A 25560-nucleotide genomic window follows, 5' to 3' on the forward strand; every position below is an offset into this window, starting at 1 on the left:
CACGAACGATCAGGAGATTTCAGGAGACTCGCTCGCCTCAAAAATTGGTAGAATTCTGTAGTTTGTCTTTACGTTTATAGATAGGCAACTAGATGTCGCCACGAAAAATCAGTAGAATCAGTTGGTGGAGTATTTTTACGTTTATAGGTAGGCATGCAACTCTATAAAATCTGTAAGGGACGGCTGTGGCAACGCTAGATGGCGGCTAAAGCATAAAAATAAAAAAAAAATGAAATAGGATAAAATTCTGAAAAATTCAAACTCCATACAAAACCGTTCTTGAATCGTTACGCGCATGCGCAATGACGAATAATGCTGCGCAGTAACACATTTTTCGTTACTGCGCATCCTCGTAATCATTCAAGAACGGTTTTGTATCGAGTTAGAACAAAACCAGATGATTTTCAGAATTTTATCACTTCATCAGGAGGTTTAAGGACGCCATCAGTAGATCAGTAGGCGAGGGTCGCCATCAGTAGGTCTCCTGAAATTTCAGGAGGTCTGAGAACACTGTCAAATATGTCATTGATTTGAATACGACCAATCACAGCCCGTAAAATCCGTCCATAACACAAGTCTAGTGGAAACTCAAATCATGCAATCGGCAAAGAGCATGTGATATGTTTTTATTAAAAATTTTTAATGTTCTCTAATTATCTCGAAATACGAAAGATTTTAGTATCAATAATAAAGTTAAAAAGTGTAAAATAAGTAAAATTCTGCTGCTTTAAGATTTTACTATATATTTTTTGTTTATTATAATCTATATGAAAATGAAATTTGTAAAATAAAGTGCAAAGTAAGTAAAAGTCTGCTGTTTTAAGATTTTACTATATACTTTATTTATTATCTATATAAAAATAAGATTTGTGTAAATAATAAAGTCGCCAATACAATAATTACAGATTATCTAGTAATATTATTACATAGCATCTTTTTAGTTGAACTCACAAACCATACATACTCATAGACGTTTCACGTAAATTGTCAAGGTCAAGACCACAAACCATACATACTCATAGACGTTTCACGTAAATTGTCAAGGTCAAGACAGCAAATTAGTTACCATTCCAATCCAGAGATGTCGCTGTCAGTCAATTCGCTTGTCATATTTAACAACTGACAGTTGACAATTAAATTAATTTGTTATTTACTTTTTATTTTACAGTTTGTGGCTTAATTATTTTATTATAGTGGTGTTACGTTTTTAATTAGATTTAATCACAATTTTAATGAATTAACCTCCTCTCCGTTTTTATGAGTAGAATTTTTAGTTTACATTGATCATCCCGTGTTGTGTTTCTCCACATTAAAAAAAAACAATATAATAGATCCTGAAACAGTTTATTCCAATAGACAAGTGTGTCATCAACATTTCGGGCCTATTCGCTCCGAGCGTTAACAAAGTGTCAAAGCAAAATCGACCGACCTGCTCATGGTGGCGGTTTTTTGAAATTTTATAAGGACGCTTTGTGTATGTTTAAATGAGACATTTAAAAAAATGTTGTGTCACTCTAGTGATATTATGTATTAATATAAACAGCAAATAAAAACGCACTATAAATTCTTCACTTTCCAATATTGATTATCAGTTTGATTTTGTATGCATAACCTCACTATCGCAGTTTATGTCAATAAATATTTATTAACGAAAAAGAAAATATTTTGTTGCACTATAAATTACAGTGTAAATTAATAACTAATGAATTCTAACAATTGTATTCGGTTATTATCACTACAAAATAAAATATTCAAGTTTAACAAAATAATCCCATAAGACTCAATGTTAAAACGTCCTTACAAAATCTGACAACGTATCACGTGACTGTACGTAGAGGGGAGACGCACGGAGCCAATATATTTTTGGAAATTTGTAAAAGATTATAAGGTAATATTTATCTAAACAATCATCCTACAAGATTCTTTCAAAAATTTTCATTCAACTCAATATTACATATCAGTGCTTTCACGTGACACATGGCAGTATTGTTTAGAATTTTGAAAACAAATTGGAATATTTGAAGTTTTCAGTAAAATATTGAATAAAACATTGAATTGTCTTTCTGTTGTTTTAATTTCCTGCGAAATTTCATCAAAAATCCCGCAAAATTTATAATTTGAAATTCCCACGTAACTAAAACTTGTCAATTTAGTTCCCATTCCAATCAAGAGATGGCGATAATTCGATCCGAAAGATTAACATGGTCGTGAAACGTCTATGAGTATGTATGGTTTGTGGTTGAACTTATCGATACATTTTTGGCAAAGTAACGTAAGTGACATTTTTTAAAACGCTGTGTCTAGGTACACGCTAACGTGTACGCAAATAAAAAAGTTAGGTGCACCCGAATTAAACTTCATCAAGCCAGTGACGTCATTATTTAGCGTGCGATGTGTACTCATAGAGTTATATATTAGCATAGAGAGAGTGTCATTCAGAGCGAAGTGACGACACCATCTTTTTTATTTGGATTAGTGCTGTTTCACTCTTACGCATAGTAAAGCTGCTACAGTTGTCCTCCTCTTCCGTGCCTATATTCACACTGAATGTTATCATAGATTTTTGATACAATGTGTTAGAAAGAGATGCAGCAAACCAGTCCATGAGATCTTGTCGTCAGGAAGCGCGGAAAGTAGGCTCCCTCTATGTTAATATATACCTCTATGTGTGTACTGTATATTTTGGTACACGCTATTTTTATACAGTTGAGTCCGCGAGTCTTTACCCGTGCGTCATCATTTAAAGCATACGAAATAAGTCGGAAATTTACTAAACGCAACGGCAAGTGGATATTATTCCGATCACGGGTGAGGGTATAAAATTTGACGTTATCAAATAAATATAATGTCAAATTTAAGTTGTGCTTTAAAATTTTGGTGCATAATTACAGCTACATTTGAAGTAGCTTAATAAATTATTTTATTATCATTGATTAATAAATAAATAAACAATTTATAAAAACATTCAATAACATATTTTCTTTTTGTTATTTTATTCACTTTGGCGGAACCTTAAACACAAGCATTCAACTGTGTCAACAATGAGGTTAGCTTTGTACGTTGTCAAAATTTATCGTAAAATAACAAACTTATCAAACAATTTCTAACTCCAATATAAAATTTGTTGTGAAAACAACTGTTTGTATACGCTCTGAGCTTCGCTGGTGTCGCTCCTAGCGGTTACTAATTCAACTTTTACCGGTAATTTTTACATTTATTATTTAATTGTTATCGCTTAATATTTACAACGCAAAAAAGTAATTAAATTGTAATCGATTTTTTTAAGATTTTTCTAATCATTTTGACGTTCTATTGATAAAATATCAATTTCTTACTTCGGATACTTTGACAATAATCGTGTAGATGGCGCTAAGATTATATTAGATTATTTATAATTAGATATTACGGAACATTAAAAAAACTTAAATTCAGTATTTAAAACGTAAGTATATTTAGGGTAAAAATATATACCACAGCTTTGACCAACTAATACTGTTTATAATTAATGTTTTTAATTTTAATTTTAAATTAATCACTTTGACATTTATGTCAAATTTCCAGTAAACGTTTACAAACTTGTCACTACTGGCGTTCGCGAATTTGTAAATATCCCCTCTACGTACGAGCTCACAGCGTATACTATAAAAAACTTCAAAATGCAAAAATTCGACAGAATAACAGCAAAAAATTCAACAAACTGACAGCCACAAAAGTAAACAAACCAAAACGTCAGAAATTGTACTTAAAATATGTGAAGACATCCCACAATCGTCTTTCTTTGTACCTATCTCTTTTCAATGCACTGAGTCTAAATCGTTCATAAAAATAACATGTGTTTTTACTTAATAACAGTCGGCAGCTGGTTTGCCATTAATTTCATGCGTGGAAGAGAATGCTGATGCTAAATAAAAAGTACCTATGTGTTTTATCTCGCCAGGGTATTAATGACGCACGGGTAAAGACTCGCGGACTCAACTGTGTTTAGTGTTTGTTTGATAGAAAAATATTTGTTATTATGGGAAGGGGAAGAGAAGCAGAACTATTCAGATGTTTCAAACTTAATTGTAATTTTCATATCCGTAATCCGTCTACCCATAAAGGAAACTAGAACCAAATAAATATTTAATTGACATGACATGTACAAAACACTGTTAAAATATTTTTATACGTAAGATAATTATACCAGTTTATAAACCAATGCTGTGGTGTTTTTTTTATTTATACAGGGAGTTGAACTTATTACGATTTTCATAGAAAATTGGTTATAACTTTGCAAATACCCTGTAGAACATAATAAACCTTTATATTTTTGTGATGGGGAAGTTAAGAAGATTTCGAACATAAAATAAAATATGGGTGTTCCATTTAAAAAACATAAGTTTGGTCTGCCAATATGTTATCGAACGCCCTGTAACATTCTAACTAATTTTGTAATATGAAACTCAAAGTTTGCTACAATTTTTTTACTAACTTTTATTGCTATCTATTACTATAGCAGATCTACTGAGCTTTATCACACTAATCAATCGCCCTGTATATTTTTTATCTTAATATTTCTGCTATTACCCTTAATCACGAATTTTTGTCTCTTATCTTTTTCATACTGTTTTAGTTTAGAATGTTGTAAACTTATTAATGCCTGGTTGCACCAACAGATCTTAAGCTCCAGCTTAGCTAAGCTCTACTTATAGATAGGGCCTCCTTGAGTATCACTTACGTTGCACCATAATTTTAGATTCTTACCTTATTATCAATTATATCTATTATTATATTATGGTATTCTTATTGTAATATATTATAATTATATTATTCTTATTATATTCTCGACTTAAGATCTGTTGGTGCAACCGGGCATAAAAGAACTAAATAATTGTCCACACTCCATAGTTAATTAAAAAAAACACTAAACAAATAAAAAATAAGAAACCTCTTTACTAATCAATATTAAAGTGTAAACACAAAGCGATTAGACAAATTCTAACATTCTAACCACACTCTGACACTCACACTCACGATACTTACAGATACTTACCACAGCATACACGCGGCTCAAATTAGCGTGTACCAAAAAGCCCAGTCAGAGTGAACGCTAAATAGTGACGTCACTGACTTGATGACGTTTAAGCGTGTACCTAACTTTTTTTATTTGCGTACACGTTAGCGTGTACCTAGGCACAGCGTTTTTAAAATCATGTTTTTCCATTAAAATAACGCTATTATTGTTCATAAGGCACTTCCAAAGTGTAGTAAGCCTATACATATATTATGTTTAAAGTAATTCTAGGCTTACTACACTTTGGCAGTACTTTATAAACAATAATAGTGTTAGTTTAATGGAAAAACATGATTTTTGCCAAAAATGTCACTTACGTTACTTTGCCAAAAATGTATCGTTATAGCAATCGAAAAAACTCATTCAACGTGAAAAAACTCATATGTCTATGCCATAGCCACCTTTACTTAACAAGCCATGAATTGAAATTTGGCAACATCTATTGGTAGACCGATTAATTCTGACAGTTCTCATTTGTTTTTAAATAATTTTCACTGTATTTACAGAGAAACTGAAATATTTTACAATATTTCGTGCTCCAAATTATAAAGAACATTAAAAGGTATGTTATTAAGATGATTTTAGTTCAATATAATATATTTTTATATAAACTTGCGTGCATATAGAAATCCGTCCACTTAAAAATTTTGTCATTTTTAATGCCTTATATTTCCTAAACCTGTTGACAGATTTAAGTGATTTTTTTAATATGTTATAGCCTAATTCTTTTACAATACAGCTGTAGTAATATTGTTGCTAACCAATTAAATTTTTATGGTGTACCGGACATTTATAAAATACTGAAATTAAAACCCAACTATATAGACTCCGGTTTTCTTAACATTCTGTTTTTTAGATTAATTCGCTTATGTTTAACAACTAGATTTGTTCTTTATCAATTCAGGGTGTTTCTAAATAAGTGCGACAAACTTTAAGTGGAAAGAAACAAAATGCAAAATTTTGACGCCTGTATTTTAAATGTAATCATTTTTTTCTAATCCTGAGAAAACTAATAAGTATTTTTGAAAAATTTAAACGCAGAATGAAAGATTACTTTATTACCGAGGGCAGAAAGTCCCTTAGAATGAATAAAAAGTTTTTTGTAATGACATATTTGAAACTAAAAATCACACTAAATTTTCTTAATTTTTCACCCCTGTAACTTATTAAAATAAACATAGAAGTTTTCAGGGACTTTCGGCCCTCGGTCCTAAAGTAATCTTTCATTCTGCGTTAAAATTTTTAAAAAATACTTATTAGTTTTCTTAGGATTCGAAAAAAATGAATCCCGTTTATATCCTTATTGGTTTTTTTTTTTTTGTATAATAAACGTTACTTACAAGGAATTACTTTTAATATTATTTTGTACAAACTTCTAATTAATAATATTTTCTTGTTCGACTCAAAAAATACTATAAATTTTACCAGAATTTGTACTTTAAAATCGTAGTTTCGAAAGCGGTAGTCCGAAAGTCGGACTACGGACGTCATAAATTGCGACGTTGCCTTTTTCTCTTCATGGCTTGTAAAGTAAAGGTGGCTAGGTCTATGCTAATAGACTACTCTACGGATTTGACATTGACAGAATCGTATGACAAATGACATTGACAATTCCATTATAAAATTTTAACTTTGAAGTTTCTAAAAAATAATTATAATAATCACGTTTTATTTAATAAAATAGTTATAAATAGTTAAAAATAATCAGCAAAGGTAAAAATGAAGATTACCATCAAATGTTTAAATGGAGGAAGTACTTTAGTGGATGTTAGTGAAACCAGTACTGTGGCGGAACTGAAAAAAACAGTGGAGAAAGATCTAAAGATTCCAGTGTTTCAACAAACAATAATTTTGCATGGCAAATGCTTACAAGACGATAAATGTTTAAGTGAATATCCTAAAATAAAAGAGGGAACCAAGCTTTATGTTGCAATCAAGAAACCAGAATCATTCAGCACTACTTTACATACCTTCTTAAAAAAATACTATTCAGATGAACAGTGCAAAGTTATTGTAGATGAATTTATGAGAAATTTTCATTCCAAGGTTGAGAGTCTGAGTTTAGACGACTTGGAAAGGATAGCGAAATCAGAATTGGACAATTTGGAGACATAGACTTGACTGTATTACGAGTAATCTTATTTATATCTCTTATATACCCTGTCTGTGGAAGAAAGAACAATATTGACTTTTAGGTGTTAAATCTAGTGAACAAAATGGTATGGTGACTTTGAAAACAAAAGATTACATTTGTCCAACTAAATCTTTTTAATTAGAATGAATCGTCAGGTGTCTAATATCAAACACAACAAAATTTTGACATATTCATGAATAAAATACATATTTTACTACAACAATATTCTATCTATTCATTATTTGTATATAATTTCATCACATCCTGTTCTAAACCGTAGCAACTCAAAATATTGAAAGTTTACAGGAGGATGAAAAAATATTTGGATTTAATTATTTCCTAATATATTTTTTATTTTAGTTAGTATAAATCTAATTTTTATGTCAATATTTTACCTGTTACAACTTGCCTGGAATAACATAACATATTTGTTAAAAGTAAGTAACAACTAAAAACTACATTTTGATACAAAATAATACAGTTTTCTCCAAAACTTTAATATACTTAATTGTCTTATATAACAATTCGATTTACAACCTTTTTTTCCTAAAGAGACGCTAATTAATAAGAATAATAAAAAAAATATGTTTTTCACAGGAAACCAGCGCAATTTTTTATCACAAGTTCAAATAATACCTACTGTTTGTAACCGACCATGAGCTCTGTTTTCTTAACCTTTAACTACACGTGCTGGAGTATTTTGTACGCCAAATATAAGAGTTCTACTGCAAATATATTTAAAAATTTAATTTTTGACCTTGTTTATCTATTTAACCTATCACTGGAATGTGCTTTACAATTGGTTTTAGTTTCGTTATAATCTTACATTTTAGTATTTGTTGTTTCCAGTGGTGCACAATATACGCCACGATTATAGTAATATACGTAGTAATATAAGTACATCTTTTAATTAACTTGTTTTGATGGGAAATAAGCCACAGTTTTACCAAAAAAATGATTTTATTAACGTTTCGATGCCCAAATTGGGTGTCGTTATCAAAATACAAAAAATATTAAATTTTTTAAATTCTAAGTAAAAAATATTTCCCATCAAAACAAGTTAATTGCAAAAATGCCACAAGAAAATAGCTTCAGAACAACATCTTTTAATTGTTTTTAAGTCATTATGGCACAAAATATATTTTTCTTTATAAACAATACTTTTTCTCATGTAAAAAATCACATTTCAAAAAAATTTTTATTAGTAATTTTATTTATCATGGAATTAGATTCCAGTTATAAATCCCAATTGGCTTGCTGAGAAGGAACTCCAAGTATTCGCTGATGCCGAATAAGGTTTGTAACGAACAACTAAGTGCATTTTTCCCAAAAAAAAGAGAAATCTGCTGTTCTTTTAGTGTATTTTCTTGCGGCGTATAAAGTACACCACATGTGTAGTTATGTTATAACTTGATGCGCGGGTAGTTAAAGGTTAATTAAGACATATCTTTTCGCTCCACTTATTGAAGTATTTTGAAGGTTGCCAGATTACAGTTTTCTGGGGAAAGAGATAATGTATAATGTAATTCATTGGTGAAATAAACACAAGAATAAAATTTTTTTAGTTAATAAACATTTCAATTAACGGTAAGAGATGTTATTTAATTCAGTTTGGCAAAAAGGGAAGGAATGGTAATATATTATTGTGGTTTGCTATGTTTGATATTAGATTACTTATGTACTGATTTAGGTTTTTGATTGTTTTCTTAAAAATGGGATGGTAATAAATTATCATTTCGACACTCCCAACAAAAACTGTCTTATTAGGATTATTGTGTACGAATTTAAATTTTACAAAGATTTTTAATTTTTAATGAGTTACTACAGTCTTTATGTACAAAAATTATATTTATAAACAAAATACTACAACAAGAGAAATGTAGCATAAAACATTTTTGATTTGTGGTATAATTTTTTTTACAGTGGTAATATGATACTAATTATGTAATACTGATTAACAACAATTACGTAGTACAATACATCGCTATTATTCAGATTCAGAAACAGTTTTCTCATCTCTAAAGCATTCTACTGGAATGACTTTACTGACGGCAATAGGGTTGACATATTGTCAAATGCAATGTATTTTGATATTTGTTTTTTATATCAACCATATCAGCGGTTCTCAATCTGTGGTACATGTACCACTGGTGGTACATTTCATTTTTTGAGGTGGTACACAAAACGCAAAAACAGCCAAAATCAGCACCACTATTATAGTTAATTAGATCACCTAGTTAGATATGTATTTCAGTTAGGTGGTACCAAAAATAATAAAAAGTATTTGGTGGTACATGACACAAAAAGATTGAGAACCACTGAACCATATCATTAGTTATATTACCTTCAATTATTATTTATGATACAATTTGCAAAAATTGGGTGAAATATTATACTTCACCTAAGATACAGAAGGTTAAAGTTGCTCTATTTTTTGGATTTTACAATTGTAATTTTGATTATTTTCTCAATTGTCTGTCAAAGACATGACAAAAAGAGCCCCTTTATCATTCAAGTTATGTAAATTGTATGTTTGATAGCAATTGTATTTCACCCGATAATAGATTACCATTGAAAATCCGTTACTAAAGGTATAAAAATCAATATTTTATTGTTTGAACAAATTATGTTTGAAATTCAGAGCAGCAAAAACTGTCATCACTTAACTTAAACCTGCTAAAATTTATTGTAAATCTGATTTTCATTTTATTTATTGGGGACAAAGAGTAATGTTTGAATAAAATGTATTTTTATGTTAAAATGAATTGGGTTTTATTTAATATTACGTATATGTAAAAACCTCAAATATTACAACCGAAATCTATGGGCGATAATTATCATCTGTGTGAAGGACTAAATTTTTTGATGAAATTGAACATAGAGAACAAAGCATTTTTCGAAGAGTGACCCTGCCGAGTCTTTAGCATTATACTCTGCTACATCTGTCACAGTTCCATCTTCTTCACTAAAGGAATTTCATCGTTTTCATCTTCACAAGGGATTATGACCATCTCTTTTGAGGCCTTTCTACATCCCTTGTACCATTTGAATGTTAAGTATTCTTTGGATAGTCTTTCATTTTCTGTCTATATATGTTGTCTCCATTTATCTTTATAATCAGCTTTCCTGTCGTTTACAGCATATATTTAATGCATTTAGCTCATTATATATGCTCATTTTTTTTATTAGGTCTCATCTTATGCAGTCTTTAACTCTTAAATATCTCCTCATCTCTGCTGCCTGTCCTCTGTTCTAGTATTTTTTTTATCATTTGTCCTACATTCACTACCATATACGATTAAAAACACAGCCATAGTTTTTTTTTAATTAATACTAAAATCACACTTAAGATGCACTAGAAATAAACAAACCAAGACATGTTGAATGTTCCGAGGAGCACTCCCAAATCATGATTTACAATGTATAAACTTTGTAAATGATTATTGATTTACAATGTATATACACTTACCGGCACGAAAGACGGGCACCCCAAAAAATGGGTAAATTTTGATGTCTCGTATCTCCTAAACCTGTTGTCCGATTTAAGTAGATTTTTTAATATGTTATAGCCTTATTTTTTAACAATATCGCTATAATAATATTGTTGCTAGACAGGTAAATTTTCATTGTATATCTACCGGATGTACTAATCAAACTGGGTTTCTTTCTCAATTTTCACAACACCCTGTGGAATATTATAGCCTTTATAAAATATTGAAATTAAAACCCAACTATAGCCCCAGGTTTTCTTAACATTCTGTTTTTTTATTCATTCGCTTATGTTGGATAATAAAAAAGTTAAGGGATTTTAACAACTAGCCATGTTCTTTATCAATACAGGGTGTTTCTAAATAAGTGCGACAAACTTTAAGGGGTAATTCTGTATGAAAAAACAATGATCATTTGCTTGATAAACCTATGTCCGCAAATGCTTCGTTTCGAGATATACGGTATGTTGAATTTTGTCTTACAAACTGACGATTTATTTAGGTATTGCTCTAAAACCGGTTGAGATATGCAAATGAAATTTGCTAGGTTTTATGAGGTAGTAATTCCGCATTTTTTGACATACAATTAAGAATTTTATATTCACCATTGGCGTGCATACGGGTCATATTACCAGCATGCACGCCAATGGTGAATATAAAATTTTTAGTTGTATGTCAAAAAATGCGCAGTAACTACCTCTTAAAACCTACCAAATTTTATTTGCATATCTCAACCGGTTTTTGGAGCAATAAATAAATCTTCAGTTTGTAAGAAAAAATTCAACATCCCGTATCTCGGAAACGAATCATTTGCGGACATAGGTTTATCAAGCAAACGGTCAATATTTTTTCATGCAGAATTACCCCTTAAAGTCTGTCGCACTTATTTAGAAACACCCTGTATTGATAAAGAAAATGGCTAGTTGTTAAAGTCCCTAACTTTTTATTATCCAACTTAAGCGAATGAATAAAATAACAGAATGTTAAGAAAACCTGGGGCTATAGTTCGGTTTTAATTTCAATATTTTATAAACTCTAGAATATTCCACAGGGTGTTGTGAAAATTGAGAAAAACCCAGTTTGATTGGTACACCCGGTATACAATGAAAATTTACCTGTCTAGCAACAATATTATTATAGCGATATTGTTAAAGAATAAGGCTATAACATATTAAAAAATTACTTCAATCGGACAACCGGTTTAGGAGATACGAGACATCAAAAATGACGCATTTTTGGGGTGCCCGTTTTTCGTGGCGGTCAGTGTACATTGTAAATAATGATTTGGGTATGCTCCTTGTAACATGTAACGTGTCTTAGTTCGTTTATTTCTAGTGCATCTTTATTGTGATTTCAGTATAATTTTTGTATCTTTTCTTGTTTTGCCATGTAGTACTTTATTTATTTTACCACATAGTGCCTGGAATTTATGTATTTTATTGTCTATGTCTTCGTGTATCCTTGTCACATCCCAAGTACTGAAAATATGATATTGCTGAGTGCTTGGCCTGCATCATTTCATGATTCTTCTCACTTCTGATCTGTTTTGTGTTTTTTTGCAATTTTTTATTTTTAAGGTTAGTAATAGTTCAAAGTTGTATCTTCTTTGCCACATTATATTTTCTTGTTTGTCTTTGTAAAGGTGTCACAAGGTTTTTCTTTCGAATGTGGATAATAATCTTTCCTCACTTTTAGTGAGTGTCCGGGTTTCTGAACAATATAGGAGTACTGGTTTTTTAAAGGTTTTTATGTACCTATTTGGCATTTTGTTTTTCTTGCTACATTTATCTGTCCTTAATTATCTAATTAAGTTATGGTAACATTTATATGAGCAATGAATATTCGCCTTCCTCTGTAACATTGTTATCTGGATGTGACTAGGAATCCTAAGTATGTATAGTATTTTTTCTTCTCAATGTTTTATTTTCTAATTGTTAGATTTTGTAGCTGCCGTATTTCTGCGTTTTTGGTTGCATGACATTTTATTTTGGCCTGATTAATTGTATGGCCACTATTTTGTACAGCGCGATCTATTTGATTGAATGCCTCTATCATTTCTCTTCTTGACTGGTTCCATTGCATTTATTCTATTTTTCATTCTTTTATTAATCACCGATATCACCCAACCAAAATTTCTTTTTTTAAGATTTGGCGTTTAGTTTTGCTTGGAATCTCGTTTCTCCATATAATCGAATGTAATTGTCGTGTTATTGTCTTTCTTTTCTTTATTTTAATTATCTTTTTCATCTACCTAATAGTGTAAGTACATATTTGTTTGCCACCCTCAATATTTATATTTATTTGTTTGTTTTATTGAGTTGTTATTGGGTTTGTTCCAACACAACGAGAACACCGTCATATGACGATCACGATACTATAAAATAATACGTTCCATGCGTTCTGTGTCTGAATATCTTGCATTCCATGGGTTATTTTGTTAACAAACCTATTTATCTCCAGGTCTTTTGCGGTATCATATATTGAGTATGGTGGTCTGATCCGCAGGTGGCCCATCTATATACCTACTGCTTTTTTCAACCTTGATAATTGACTGACCCTTGTCTAACAATTACATAGTCTATTATTAATTTTTGATTGAGAACTGGTTTTGAATATGTATATTTATGTATCTCTTTATGTCTAAAGAAACTATTCTAAACGAATACTGGTCACATAGGTCAATCAATCTCGTTCCATCCTCATTTAAGACCTTTTCTCCATATAGGCATAGGTACTATTTTTTTACGATCCTTCCTTCCAGTTTTTGCATTAAGATTTCCTATCATAATTTATTTTCGAATGCTTACGTTTTCTAGTGTTTCTTGTAGAATTTCTTAGAACTTATCTTTTTCTTCTCCTTTACTGTGATCGCTGGGGCATATAGGTACTCCTATTGTGACTATATATCTTCCTTTTATTTGCATGTCTACACTGATCATTCATTATTGTTACAGACAGACTATCTGTCTCTGATTGGAGTCTGGTCTAGATGACTCGTTCTACTATCTTACTGACTGCTGAAAGTAAGCTAATCGGCCTGTAATTTTGCGGAAATATGTGGTTCATCCATGGCTTCGTTATCATTATTACATGGGCTTCCTTTCATCGCATCGGTTTGAGAAGAGCCTGTAACGCAGCACTGCGTTTGTTATGTTTGTTAAATATACAATTGCTTTCGAAGGAAGATACTTCATATCTCTGTTAATGTTTTCGTCTAAACCAGGTGTTTTCTTTGGTGAACTTTTTTAGATCAATTTACTTATTTGTATTTATGATGTAATTTATTATTTCGCCTTGTTCTTCGGGCTTTTTTAGTTCTGTTTCTTTGATAAAGTCTAGTTGATAATTCTAATTGAGGTCACCTGGGTGATAATTCAGTCTTTCACATGGGTACATTTTTATCACCTTGGCTTTCTCTTCTACAGAGTAGACAATTAAGTTTTCTTCGTGTAGTGGGGGAATCGGTTTTCTTTCGTTTCTTAAAAAGCTTTGGAGCCTCCATTTCTTTTACGTAATTGTCCCACTTTTGGCTTTTATGTTCTATTAGTGCCTCTTTGGCCGATCGATTCAGTCGGTTTTCCCTATTTTTATCTTCTTGATTTCTTGTTCTTTTGGCTCGGTTCTTTTTCCTTATCATTTCTTTTATATCCTGAACTTTATATTTGACGCTGTGCTTGTGCTTAAATTCTTTGTCTATTAATGCCTTCCAGCAATAAATTACTACATGGGACACACAGTAGAGGCATTTTCGGAGGATCTGCGACATCTGGGAGTCGCCGTTTCGGCTGAGCCGTTTGGGAACCAAATGGGCGTCAGACGTTTCGGCGTCGGAATTACACGACCATGGCAACATCAGCAACCTTAGAAATGTAAAGTCTAGAGTCAACTTTTTAATTATTGAACTGACAGAAGTATAATGTTAGCAATTAATTCTGATGTCGAAATGGCCGACGCCAAAACGGCTGATATCCACTTTGCTCGACGCCCAAATGGCCCCACGGAAACGGCGACGCCCAGATGTCCCATTCCCATTTTTGGAAACGAATAAAAGTAGAGATATGGTTTTAAAAGTTTATTGTGACGTTTTAGACAAATTCGACAATTGTACTGGCACAAATTACATCAAAACACAATAGCTATTTTGTATACGTCTATAATAAATAATACTTACATACTTAATACAATAATACATACTTTACAATTTGTACATTCAAATACATAATTATTTTGGTTATAAAATTTGATTATATCTAAAAGTTTAACATTCGTTTCAAATTCTAAATACTATGGTGATAAATAAAAAGGTGATGTATGATATATTATAATACTGACAGAAAATGTAATGTACAAAGTTTTATCTACCACAGTAGTATACAATTCAGTAAGCACTAACTCATTTTTATTGATACAAATATATTTTCATTTATATATTTTTGACTTATTTGGCGTCGTACAAAATTTGATATTTAGATTTGTAGTAGGTCACTGAAGTGTTGATATTATTCTCACAACAAATTACCAACGCCCCATTGCGATCCTGGTGTAAGAGTAATTCTAGAAGCAAAATTAACCACTTTGTAAGCAACGTTAGAGAACTTCTTTATCGGTATTTTACTGGAATTTGGTGTTATTGCACATATAGTCACCTGCCAGCTACTTCTAGAACAGGGCCCAGAGCACGCCAAATAGAATTCTATTTTGCTGACGTCACAAAATAGAATTTCATAATGGGAGAATCGACGATTGCTAGGCAACGTGACGTCACTAAAATATAATTATATTTGGCGTGCTCCCGCACCAGAACTTCTTTTTTGTTATTTAAATTGTTGCAGCGGCCTTTAAAGTTTAGTTATTATGCGATTAGTAAAGTGTTTATTTTGTAAAGTGATATACGATAATTATTAATTATGTATTTCTTATTTAGTGAGTTTCTGTAGTTGCATGAGTTAAACTATATTTGGTTCACTTAATAGCTGAGTCAACAGAAAAACGTAACAGTTGGTGTCAGAAGTGTGATGAGAATGAAATGAAATGAAATCAATTTTTGTGGTCAAAACAAGAAGCGAGTCCAAAATGGAGGAAATTCGAGATATGATTACCGCAATGGAAAAACGACAAGAAGAAAAGGAAAAATACAGATAAAGAAGTTTTCGAACGTTCCTGACAAAGTCGTTAAATCGCCTCGAAATTTTAATCTAATTCTTCTGATGGTACCATCTTCATTGAAAGTTCACTGGAATCTTAACGAAGTAATCCCCTTATTGTACAGCTCTAACCGGTATGAACGTGGGCCCAAATCACGAATGTTTGCAATATGCCTGCTCCAATCCAATTTGTCACTGACCTTTTGTTGCGCAGATATTTTTGGTGGATTGGGATAGCAAGACGCTCTTTTTTCAGCGATGACACAGTATAAAGAGGGACAGTAGAACCACTCTCCGAAAAATTGGAAGTAAAATCTGTAGTCGCGCATGGCGACCGCGCAATGTTGCCAGTCGCTTTTGCCCCACTCTCGCATTGCTATTCGCATAGAAACGTACGGCTAATAACAGGGAAAACCCACATCCACCACTGGTGAATTACCAATTGCGTACTGCCGGTATTACTTCCTGAGATCAAAGCGCCGACAGAAGAGTGATTTTACTGTGGAACCTCTATATACTGTAGCGATGAGAAAATCTTTTGTCATTGTTGTCATACTCTCTCTTCTTGATTTACGCATATTAAGGCTAAAGTTGAATTGGACTAATTCTAAACTTGCAATAAACGCAACATTTATATAAAATTTAATTTCCTTAATATCGCCTCTCACTTTATTTGCCCCTAATTACTACGAACTAGTAACATAAAAATTTCCATTTAACTTTGGACGTAACGATAAAAAGTCTTCATATGAAAATTAAAATATTTTCAATGTAATTATTTGTTCTTTGAGATTACAAAAACAATCGTTCAAGATAATTGAATAAAAGAGTTAAAACATATTTTTCTTTCATGATGAAATATGAGAGTATTATTGATATTAGTTCTCTGATTTTACTTAAGAAAGCTTACACAACATTATAGAAGAATGAGCTATGGTAGTAAGCACATTTATAAGGAATAGACGAAAGCGGAATATTAAAAAAAATGAGGAATGCCCAAAAGAAGCTCTGAAGAATGGAGATCAAAGTACATCAAAACAATATCTGGAAGCACAAGGATAGATTTGATAAACTCTGGGATTTGCACAAGGATAGATTTGATAAACTCTGCGATTTTGAATCACAAAAATTAAAACATTTATTAATATTACAATTTAATTATATCAGTATGTCAAAATGCGTATTGACTCGTTCAAATAATTTCTGTGCATAACTTTTATTGGGTTAAAAAGCACTTTACTATGGATCTGTAAAATGCAACTCATCCATTACAAATGTATCTAACGCATTTAATTTAGTTGCAAAAGCAAGGCTTCAAATAAGATGAATTTAGACCCTTCTGTTTCCTACTAAAATCTGACGCTTGGTTGACTCAAAAATGCATGCAATCAAAGTAAAAATTAGACTAATTTAAAATGGTACGTGTTGTTCTAAATTAAAAGTTTTTAAAAGCCCTCCATTTTATGGCAAGTACCCTAAGAATGAAGGTGAAATTTTCTAAATATTCCTATCACAGTGAAAATAAAAAATGAAAGAGCTGTAAAGGCATGTATCCTCTATGTTCGCGAACCTCTTGCGTTCCGCGCTCCCTGCAACTGCTCCAGTGGATACTGCATGCGCTCCTCTATATATAAACCGCCACCGATTGGTATTATATATAAAGTAGAGACCTAAGAATTTATCTAAGGATAAGTTTGTTGGGCTGCTAGGTTTTTACAACTTTGTTCTAAGGATCTGATGCCTGGACATTAAAACAATTAGAAATTGGAAGCTTGTGAGCGTTGGTGTTATCGAAGAATGTTATGAATATCATGGGTAGACAAAATCATGTAATATATAATAAGCCAGTCTTCTACAGCTGACGCTGCTTCTCGCATACTAATTTCCAGCGTTTTCTGTCGAAGCAATCTTCAGTTTTTAGATCTCTGGCGGTCATTGCATCTTCGACATCTTCTCCAGGATCGTCTTGGTCTACCTCGTTTTTTTCTTGTGGGTAGAGTTCATTTTTCTATTTTTTTTGACCATCTACTTTCAGGCATTCTCTGAAGGTGTCCATAGCAGTTGAGTCTTTTGGCTTCGATTGTGTCTATTATATCTAGATCGATTTCCATTTCTCTCCTAATATCTTCGTTTCTCACCCTATCAAGTGTAGTGAACCGGCAACATCGTCTCCAATAGTTCATTTCCGTGGCCTTAATTTTTTACATAACTACAAAATTATGGGTAGGGTTAATATGAGGGAAGAAATAATACATACAATTAAGAGGCCGAAGCATGAATATTTTGGGTCATACAGTAAGAGGTCTTCGTTATAGTCTGCTGCGTCTGATTGTAGAGAGTAAAATAAAATATAAAAGAAATGTACGAAGAAGGCGAACATCCTGGTTACGAAATCTAAGGGAATGGTTTAGTCTGAGCTCTATCCAACTATTTAGAGCTGCTGTAAGTAAAATAAGAATTGCCATGTTGATATCCAACCTTCGATATAGAAGATGAAACCTTAAGGCCGTCCGCACATGGAGCGACGCTCGAAGCACTCGACTCGATTCAAATCGCGTAGATCTCTCCCTGCCACTCAAGTTCCTTCGTTGTGGCATTGGGCTCCGTACACGAGGCGTTTAGAATTGCAAAATCTTCTCGTTTTGTATGACTCTCGTTCCGTGCGATCTGAAGCGAACGAGAAAGTTCGAGTGAGACGCACGTTTACAGTCATTACTTTATTTGTTTGGTTCGTTTTTGTTGATTTTTGCCCTAAATTAAATTTTAGTCTTTTTAAAGATCGGTGAATGTTATATTCGTTGATTGTAGTACTATTAGCTTTGTGGATATATATTGTCTGTAATGTAAAATTCTGAAAACATTGAACTTCTGTTTCTAGATGTTTATTATAAAATTCGTTGAGGAAGTAGAAAAATATCCTCAACTGTATAATGCAACTGTATAAAAATGTAATAATACCGTACTCTTCAGAGATCGAAATAGTCGTTTTGGTTACTATATAAAAAATGTGTTAATTTATAAAAACAGAATCGACTAGTGTGCGGAGGGCAATCGCTTGTGACGCAGGGTTCGTACAAGACGAGCAAGACGCGCGAACTTCGAGACGTGTCTTTGATCGACCCATGTGCGGACGGTCTAAGAAGAAGAAAATTGGAGCGCTGCGGTGGCGCGCGCACTATTTCATGGTCCGGGAGCGTAAACGTACCATGTGGAACAGTTGCAGGAGCGCGGAGCGCATGAGGGGCGCGAACATAGTGGATACATGCCTTAATAAACGTATAAAAATAAACATTGTATTGGCTCACTTCTTCGGACTTGGTGAGTTGATTAAATTAACGGAAAATCAAATTGAACTCAATTAAACTCCTACTTTACACGATCAGTTAACGATACAAAACATTTAGTATACATGGTGGTCGCAGATCGCAAGAAAGCGTTAAAATCTTCCATACGTTACTAGTTCAATAGGGAACTTGCATAAAATTTTAAATTCGAAAAAAATGTTATAAATCACAACAGAACATAATTTTAAACATGTATCAAAGATTAAAAAGTTTTGTTTGGCTTTCGTTTGGCCCCTAAAGATGATTAAAAATTCAAATTAAAACAGGTGGCCCAAAACGCGTCGTGACGTCATTCGTTTAAATTATGTTTACATTCTGCCAAAAAAGTAAACAGAATTTAAAATTAGACATTATAAACGTCAGTAGAAAATACAGTTATGTAACCTCACAAGTGTTTTGATCGTTTGAACTATTTTAAATTGACTAAAGGTTCTCTAAACCAAGGCCAGAAAACAAAAAAAAAATATATAGATTTTAAATTTGTACTTGTTATTATGAGGTTTTAATGCGTGAAATTTTTGGAAATCTAATTTTTAAAGGAAACTGAATATTATTATGCAATAAAAAAATGTGCAAGTTCCCTATTAGGTTTGGCATTCGTTTTGACACTGACACTATTATATGACATTTAAAATAGTTCAAACGATCAAAAACACCTGTGAGGTTACATAACTGTATTTTCTACTGACGTTTATAATGTCTAATTTTAAATTCTGTTTACTTTTTTGGAAGAATGTAAACATAATTTAAACGAATGACGTCACGACGCGCTTTGGGCCACCTGTTTTAATTTGAATTTTTAATCATCTTTAGGGGCCAAACGAAAGCCAAACAAAACTTTTTAATATTTGATACATGTTTTAAATTATGTTCTGTTGTGATTTATAACATTTTTTTCGAATTTAAAATTTTATGCAAGTTCCCTATTGGTTGCTGAAATTAAAAAAATAAAAAAATACCAGCACATATAGTCCTTGGGTCCACATATAAAATTATTATTTATGACCACACCGTCGAAACTTTTTGTACTTGTTATTTGGGTGGAGTCGGACAAATTTGGAGCTTGGTGCATTATGGTAATGGGGCGTTTGTCTGTCAAGCTGTCACGAAGTTGTAATTTTATTGCAAGAAAAAAATTTCACAATCAACACAATCGCACAATCAACATTACAAATTAAGGATATTTTCTCGAGCTTTGAGGAAGCTGCATTAAACATCGGTCTAAAAATAAACGAAGACAAAACAAAATACATGGTCGTCTCAAAACAAGAACGACGGCGAATAAGGCAAAATATTACTACATACATATAAACGATCATAACTTCGAAGTGGTTAAAGAATTTAAATATCTAGGAGCAACAATCACAAATGACAACAAATTAGAGCGGGAAGTTGAAACGCGAATAATGGCAGGAAACAGATCTTTCTTTGCAATGAAACATCTAATGAAGTCAAAACTTCTTTCACGAGGTGCAAAAATCCAGATATATAAGACCATAATACGACCAGCAGTCGCGTATGGAAGCGAAACATGGACGCTAACAAAAAGAGAAGTAAATAAATTGCTGGTGCGGGAACGTAAAATCCTTCGAATGATATATGGCCACTGCAGAGACAGCGTGACAAACGAATGGAGGCGCAGATACAATAACGAGCTAGAGTCTCTATTCGGAAAAGAAAATCTAGTCAGATATATAAAGGCTAATAGACTCAGATGGGCAGGGCATGTGATACGCAGATACGACAATCGGCTTATAAACAATTTGTTCTCGGAAAGGCCAGATGGAAGAAGGTCTATAGGACGGCCTAGAAAAAGGTGGAAAGATGCAGTCAAAGAGAATTTGGAGAAAATGGGAGTAAGACAATGGGAATTAGTGTCACACGACCGACAAACATGGAAGGCAATAGTAAACGCGGCAAAGACTCACGAAGAGTTGTAGCGCCAATGATGATGACGATGAAGATAGAGAAATATTGGGAGCAATTGGAGAGACCTACATTCAGGAGCGGATAAAAAATGGTTGAAGAAGAGCTATAGAAAAGTATAAGGATAAGGAATACTTTATACGTTTACTAACAATTATTATTATCAGAACAAAAAGTCAGACGATTTGAAATGCCTATAAGAGCACATTTTTGATAAAATTTGATTAATATTTATTTTATAAATTACAAATATTTATTTACAAATACAGCTAATTTCATCAATAAAAACAATATAATTGGTACTATTTTTCTAAAAATTTACAAAATTACAAATATAGAAGCAAATAGTTTTTAAATAATTTCTCAATAGAACCTTAGAGGCAAATATTCGATTTAAAGCTTTCTCACTTCTACAGTTTTACATAAAACCACCCTAATAGTACGGGATCTAAATCAAGGTCGACTTTCACCCATCTGTTTTCCGGATAAAACTTTTTTTATTAAATTTCATACATAGATAAATATGTCTTGCATGGGTTTCCTATAAAAATCTTGTCATAGCTATCCTTAAGAGCGGGCGTAGGGTTTAAAATCAACATTCCAAGCACATTTTTGTGAATTTTTTCTAAAGTATCTATGGTAGAAGTTTTTTATTTTTAAATTAAACAAACACAATTCATAAAAAAATTTAAAAAATTAGGGAAACAGATTGAAAAATAAGCCAACGCTGGCAAATTTTTAAAGGCACCTCAAAAAACAATGGATTTTGAGGTGGACATCAGAACTCATCATTGAATGATGTTAAACAAAAAATTCAAAAAGATTTTATTAGCTTATGAGTTTTTTGAGATTTGGAGTTTTTTTAGTTAAAACGATTTTTGACTTTTTGGTATCACTCAGAAGTCAAAACAACGACTTTTTTTGTAAAAAAAGTGAAAACTAACCTTCTGAGACTTCTGAGTGATACCAAAAAGTCAAAAATCGATAAAACTAAAAAATCTCGACAGCATTACCTCGAGAAACTCATAAGCTGATAAAATCTTTTTGAATTTTTTCTTTAGCATAATCCAATGATGGGTTCTGATCTACACCGCAAAATCCATTGTTTTCTTAGATGTCTTTAAAAATTTGCCATTGTTGGCTAACTTTTCAATATTTTTCCTCGATTTTTTTCTTTTTGAATATTGTATGAATTGTACCAAATATGCTTATTTAATTCAAAAATAAAATAATTCTACACTTTCAAAAAATATATTCACAAACATGTGCTTGAAATGTTGATTTCAAACCCACGCCTCCTTAAGGATAGTTATGACAAGATTTTGATAGGCAACCCATACATATTTGTCTATGTATGAAAGTTAATAAAAAAAAATGTTTCATCCGGAAAAAAGATGGGTAAATGTGGACCTAGATTAATAAACATCGAAATATAAGGTACTGATACAGTAAAATATTCTAATCTATACACAAGATAAATACCTATACATTACAAAAAAGTAATTACATGAATGATCACCTCTGATCTGACTGTTTATGTTTGAATTTGAACAGGTAAGCGAAATCATCAGTAGGAATAGACCTGTAGTAGTTTGGCTTTTTGAACTGTTCCATGTCCAAATAAGCGTGTTTTCTGGAGAACCTTAGGACCACTGGTCTCTGGTATGTGCTGTCAGTCCATCTTGGTGGTAGAAAAAACAACCCGTTGTTTTTTTCTCGATTTCTTCTATTCGAATTGTTCTCTTGGGGCTGTGGTTCTCGGAAGTTTATTAAATCGAAATCAACGATAGGTTCATCAGACTGACGGGTGTCTAGAGATCGAGGATCAATGTTTACAGAAGGGGGAATTTGGGTGGCTTCCGCACCGGGAGCACTAGGAAATCGCACATGAGTCTTTAGTTCTGCATCGTCAGGAAACCGCACTTTATTAGCTTCAGATACAGAGTCCACTGAGTCCACAGGTTTTGGTGACGAGGTTGTCATCTTAGTTTCTGTTGTCCAATCTGTGTTCCAAGTAGTGTCTGCAATTGTAGTACTAATTGTTGTTGTACTAGTAATGGGTTCAGTTGTCTCTGTTAGCCCGTCAGTAGTTTGAGTTAAATAAGTCGTTAACTTTTCAGTTGGGGGTAATATAGTGGTAGTGGTGGTTTCGGCAAGATGCTTAAGCTGCTCTTCTTGGAGATTCTGATCTGCTGTGTCTGCTGTATCGCCATCTCTTTTGCCTACGTTACCTTTTTGGATAGTATACTGAGGTTTTGTAGGAGATACTATAATGGCGACGTCGGATTCTTCAATAGTGTCATCGCCCTGATCACTTTGCGTATCGAGAGGGATATTCACTTGAAAAGGTCCAGGGGTAGGAAGGTCCTCGTCGTAATAGTCGTCATCATAATCCACCGGGGTAAATTTCTCCTTCAACTTTGCTATAAGAAACTCGTACTGAGCAGCTTGGTCCAGTTTAATAATTTTTATACACCTACCCAAATGATCCGAACTATAACCTTCTGCACAAGCCGGTAATGACTCCGGGCTAAAAGTTGGTGCTATAAAAACCGATTTAGGAGTTATTCTTCTGCGTAGCACTCCGTCTGAGAGTTGTTTGTTTTGGTTTTGGTCGTCGACCAACAACCAGGCTTCCCAGGTGAGATCCGGTGCTCTTTCGTTTAAGGGTTTTGCGTTTAAGGGGTAACACGAACAAGACGAAAAGTATAACACTAATAGGATCACGAATTTGCACATATCCATCACTAAAATGTACTTTTCCACCATTTTAAGTCATATTAAGGACACCACCAAATCTTTGATACCAACACTTTTGTTTTGGTCGCTGCGGTCGATGATAGTATACTGATCCAACACATCTAGAGTCAGCTTCGTATATAGGATGATATCTGCAAATAAAATAATAAATTAGATTATTGAAATATTTACTTTTATTGATAGATGGAAATTTGCATGTGGTGTTTTTTGGCAATGGGCCACCATTAAATTAGGCCAGTTACCAAAATCAATTAAACTAAGTAAAAAAGTAGATTTTGCACAAATAAAAAGAAAATATCCATAAAATTTTTATAGAGCAGAAGCACTTAATGTTTTCGACATTAAATTTATGTTTTCTTAAATTTCAAAAACATTTAACAACAGCGTGATTTTTTGGTTTTTCTATTTTTATTTCTTCTTCTTTTTGTGCTAGAGTATAATTTCGTTATAATATGTTAATATATTATGTAGTAGTCTTTCTACTTTCTGGTAATAGTTTTAGGTCATTTACGTAAAATTTTTTTCCACCTACCTCTACCGAAAGTATACTTTCCGGACCAGATTGTAGGGAGCAAAGTTGTACTTTTCCTCCCTAGGGAGGAAAAGTAAAAGTGACGTCATGGTATTTCATTCATGAAATATAACTTATTGACGCCCTGTAGAATATCTTACATTTTTACGTAAGTATCTATGCATTTTAACGTTTATTTATAAAACACTCTGTATTTTGCAGAATGGTAAAAAACAGTAAATTGTTATTTTGATTTAACAATGTTTACATTAATAATTTGACTTATATTTGACAGTTGACAGTTATATTCTACCTACTTGTTAGTTTTAGTTTTAATAAATTTTGTTGGTTAGTTACATAAATAAATTAAGTAAAAATGAAAAAATGACTTGTTATTTGAGGAAGGTGGAAAAACCATATGTATAACATGGGAGTAAAGTGCCTTTTCCTCCCTTGAATGATTACTGCCCTCCGCTACGCGTCGGGCAGTAAACTTCATTCTCGGGAGAAAAAGTAGCACTTTCCTCCCTTGTTATACAAATAGCTATTGTGTTCATTTTGTTATGGGCCTTATGCCAACGGATCCTTTATGCCAACGTGGTTGTTTTATACGGTGAGAGAATAAAGTTTAACCCTCCTCTTTCTCAACTCGTTTATTTAAAAATAAAATAAAATCGCTCGAACATGTCGATTTTTCAACTTCTTCTAATATTTTTAATTGTATTAAAGTTTTGGTGCCAAGTGCTTATGCAAAGATACAGGGATGTTGACTGTGACGTGTATATTTGTTTTATCGACTACAAAAAGGCGTTTGATAAAGTAAAACATGATAAACTCATAAACATCTTGAAAGAAGCGGGAGTAGATGATAGAGATTTGAGAATCATATATAATTTGTATTACCGACGACGCTGTAGTTTTCGCAGACAGTCTAGCTAGATGGTTTGCAAAGAATAATATTACATAATAATAAATGTCGCGCATATCAGATAAGTAGAGAATACGGACTTGTTCTCAATACGAAAAAAACAAAGTACATGGTAGTCAGTAAGCGCGAAATATTAAATACACAGCTTTTGGTTAACCAACCACTAATTGACAGGGTCGACAGCTACACATACCTTGGTACTAACATAAACAGCCAGTGGAACCACTCAATTGAAATAAAACAACGCATAGGAAAAGCGAGATCAGCGTTCA

The 25560-nt window shown here is 32.5% G+C and overlaps 2 protein-coding genes across 6 annotated transcripts in view; one reads left to right on the forward strand and one right to left on the reverse strand.

Moving 5' to 3' along the window:
• The first annotated feature begins 6654 nt into the window (after positions 1-6654).
• On the forward strand, positions 6655-9948 carry LOC114326449 (ubiquitin-like protein 4B). Its single transcript, XM_028274823.2, has one exon. The coding sequence runs from the start codon at positions 6773-6775 to the stop codon at positions 7166-7168; it is 396 nt and encodes a 131-aa protein (XP_028130624.1). The 5' UTR covers positions 6655-6772; the 3' UTR covers positions 7169-9948.
• Positions 9949-14734: 4786 nt separating this feature from the next.
• The window catches only part of LOC114326447 (uncharacterized), a 407135-nt gene continuing 396309 nt past the window's right edge, over positions 14735-25560 (reverse strand). For all 5 annotated transcript variants that reach the window (XM_050656792.1, XM_050656794.1, XM_050656793.1 and 2 more), the window contains one exon: positions 14735-23980. In XM_050656792.1, coding sequence (XP_050512749.1) covers positions 22605-23858 — 1254 coding nt within the window. In that variant the 5' untranslated portion in view covers positions 23859-23980 and the 3' untranslated portion in view covers positions 14735-22604. The remainder of the gene's footprint in view (positions 23981-25560) is intronic.

Source organism: Diabrotica virgifera, chromosome 7, assembly GCF_917563875.1.
Source record: "Diabrotica virgifera virgifera chromosome 7, PGI_DIABVI_V3a".
In the NCBI taxonomy this organism is placed as follows: Eukaryota; Metazoa; Arthropoda; class Insecta; order Coleoptera; family Chrysomelidae; genus Diabrotica; species Diabrotica virgifera.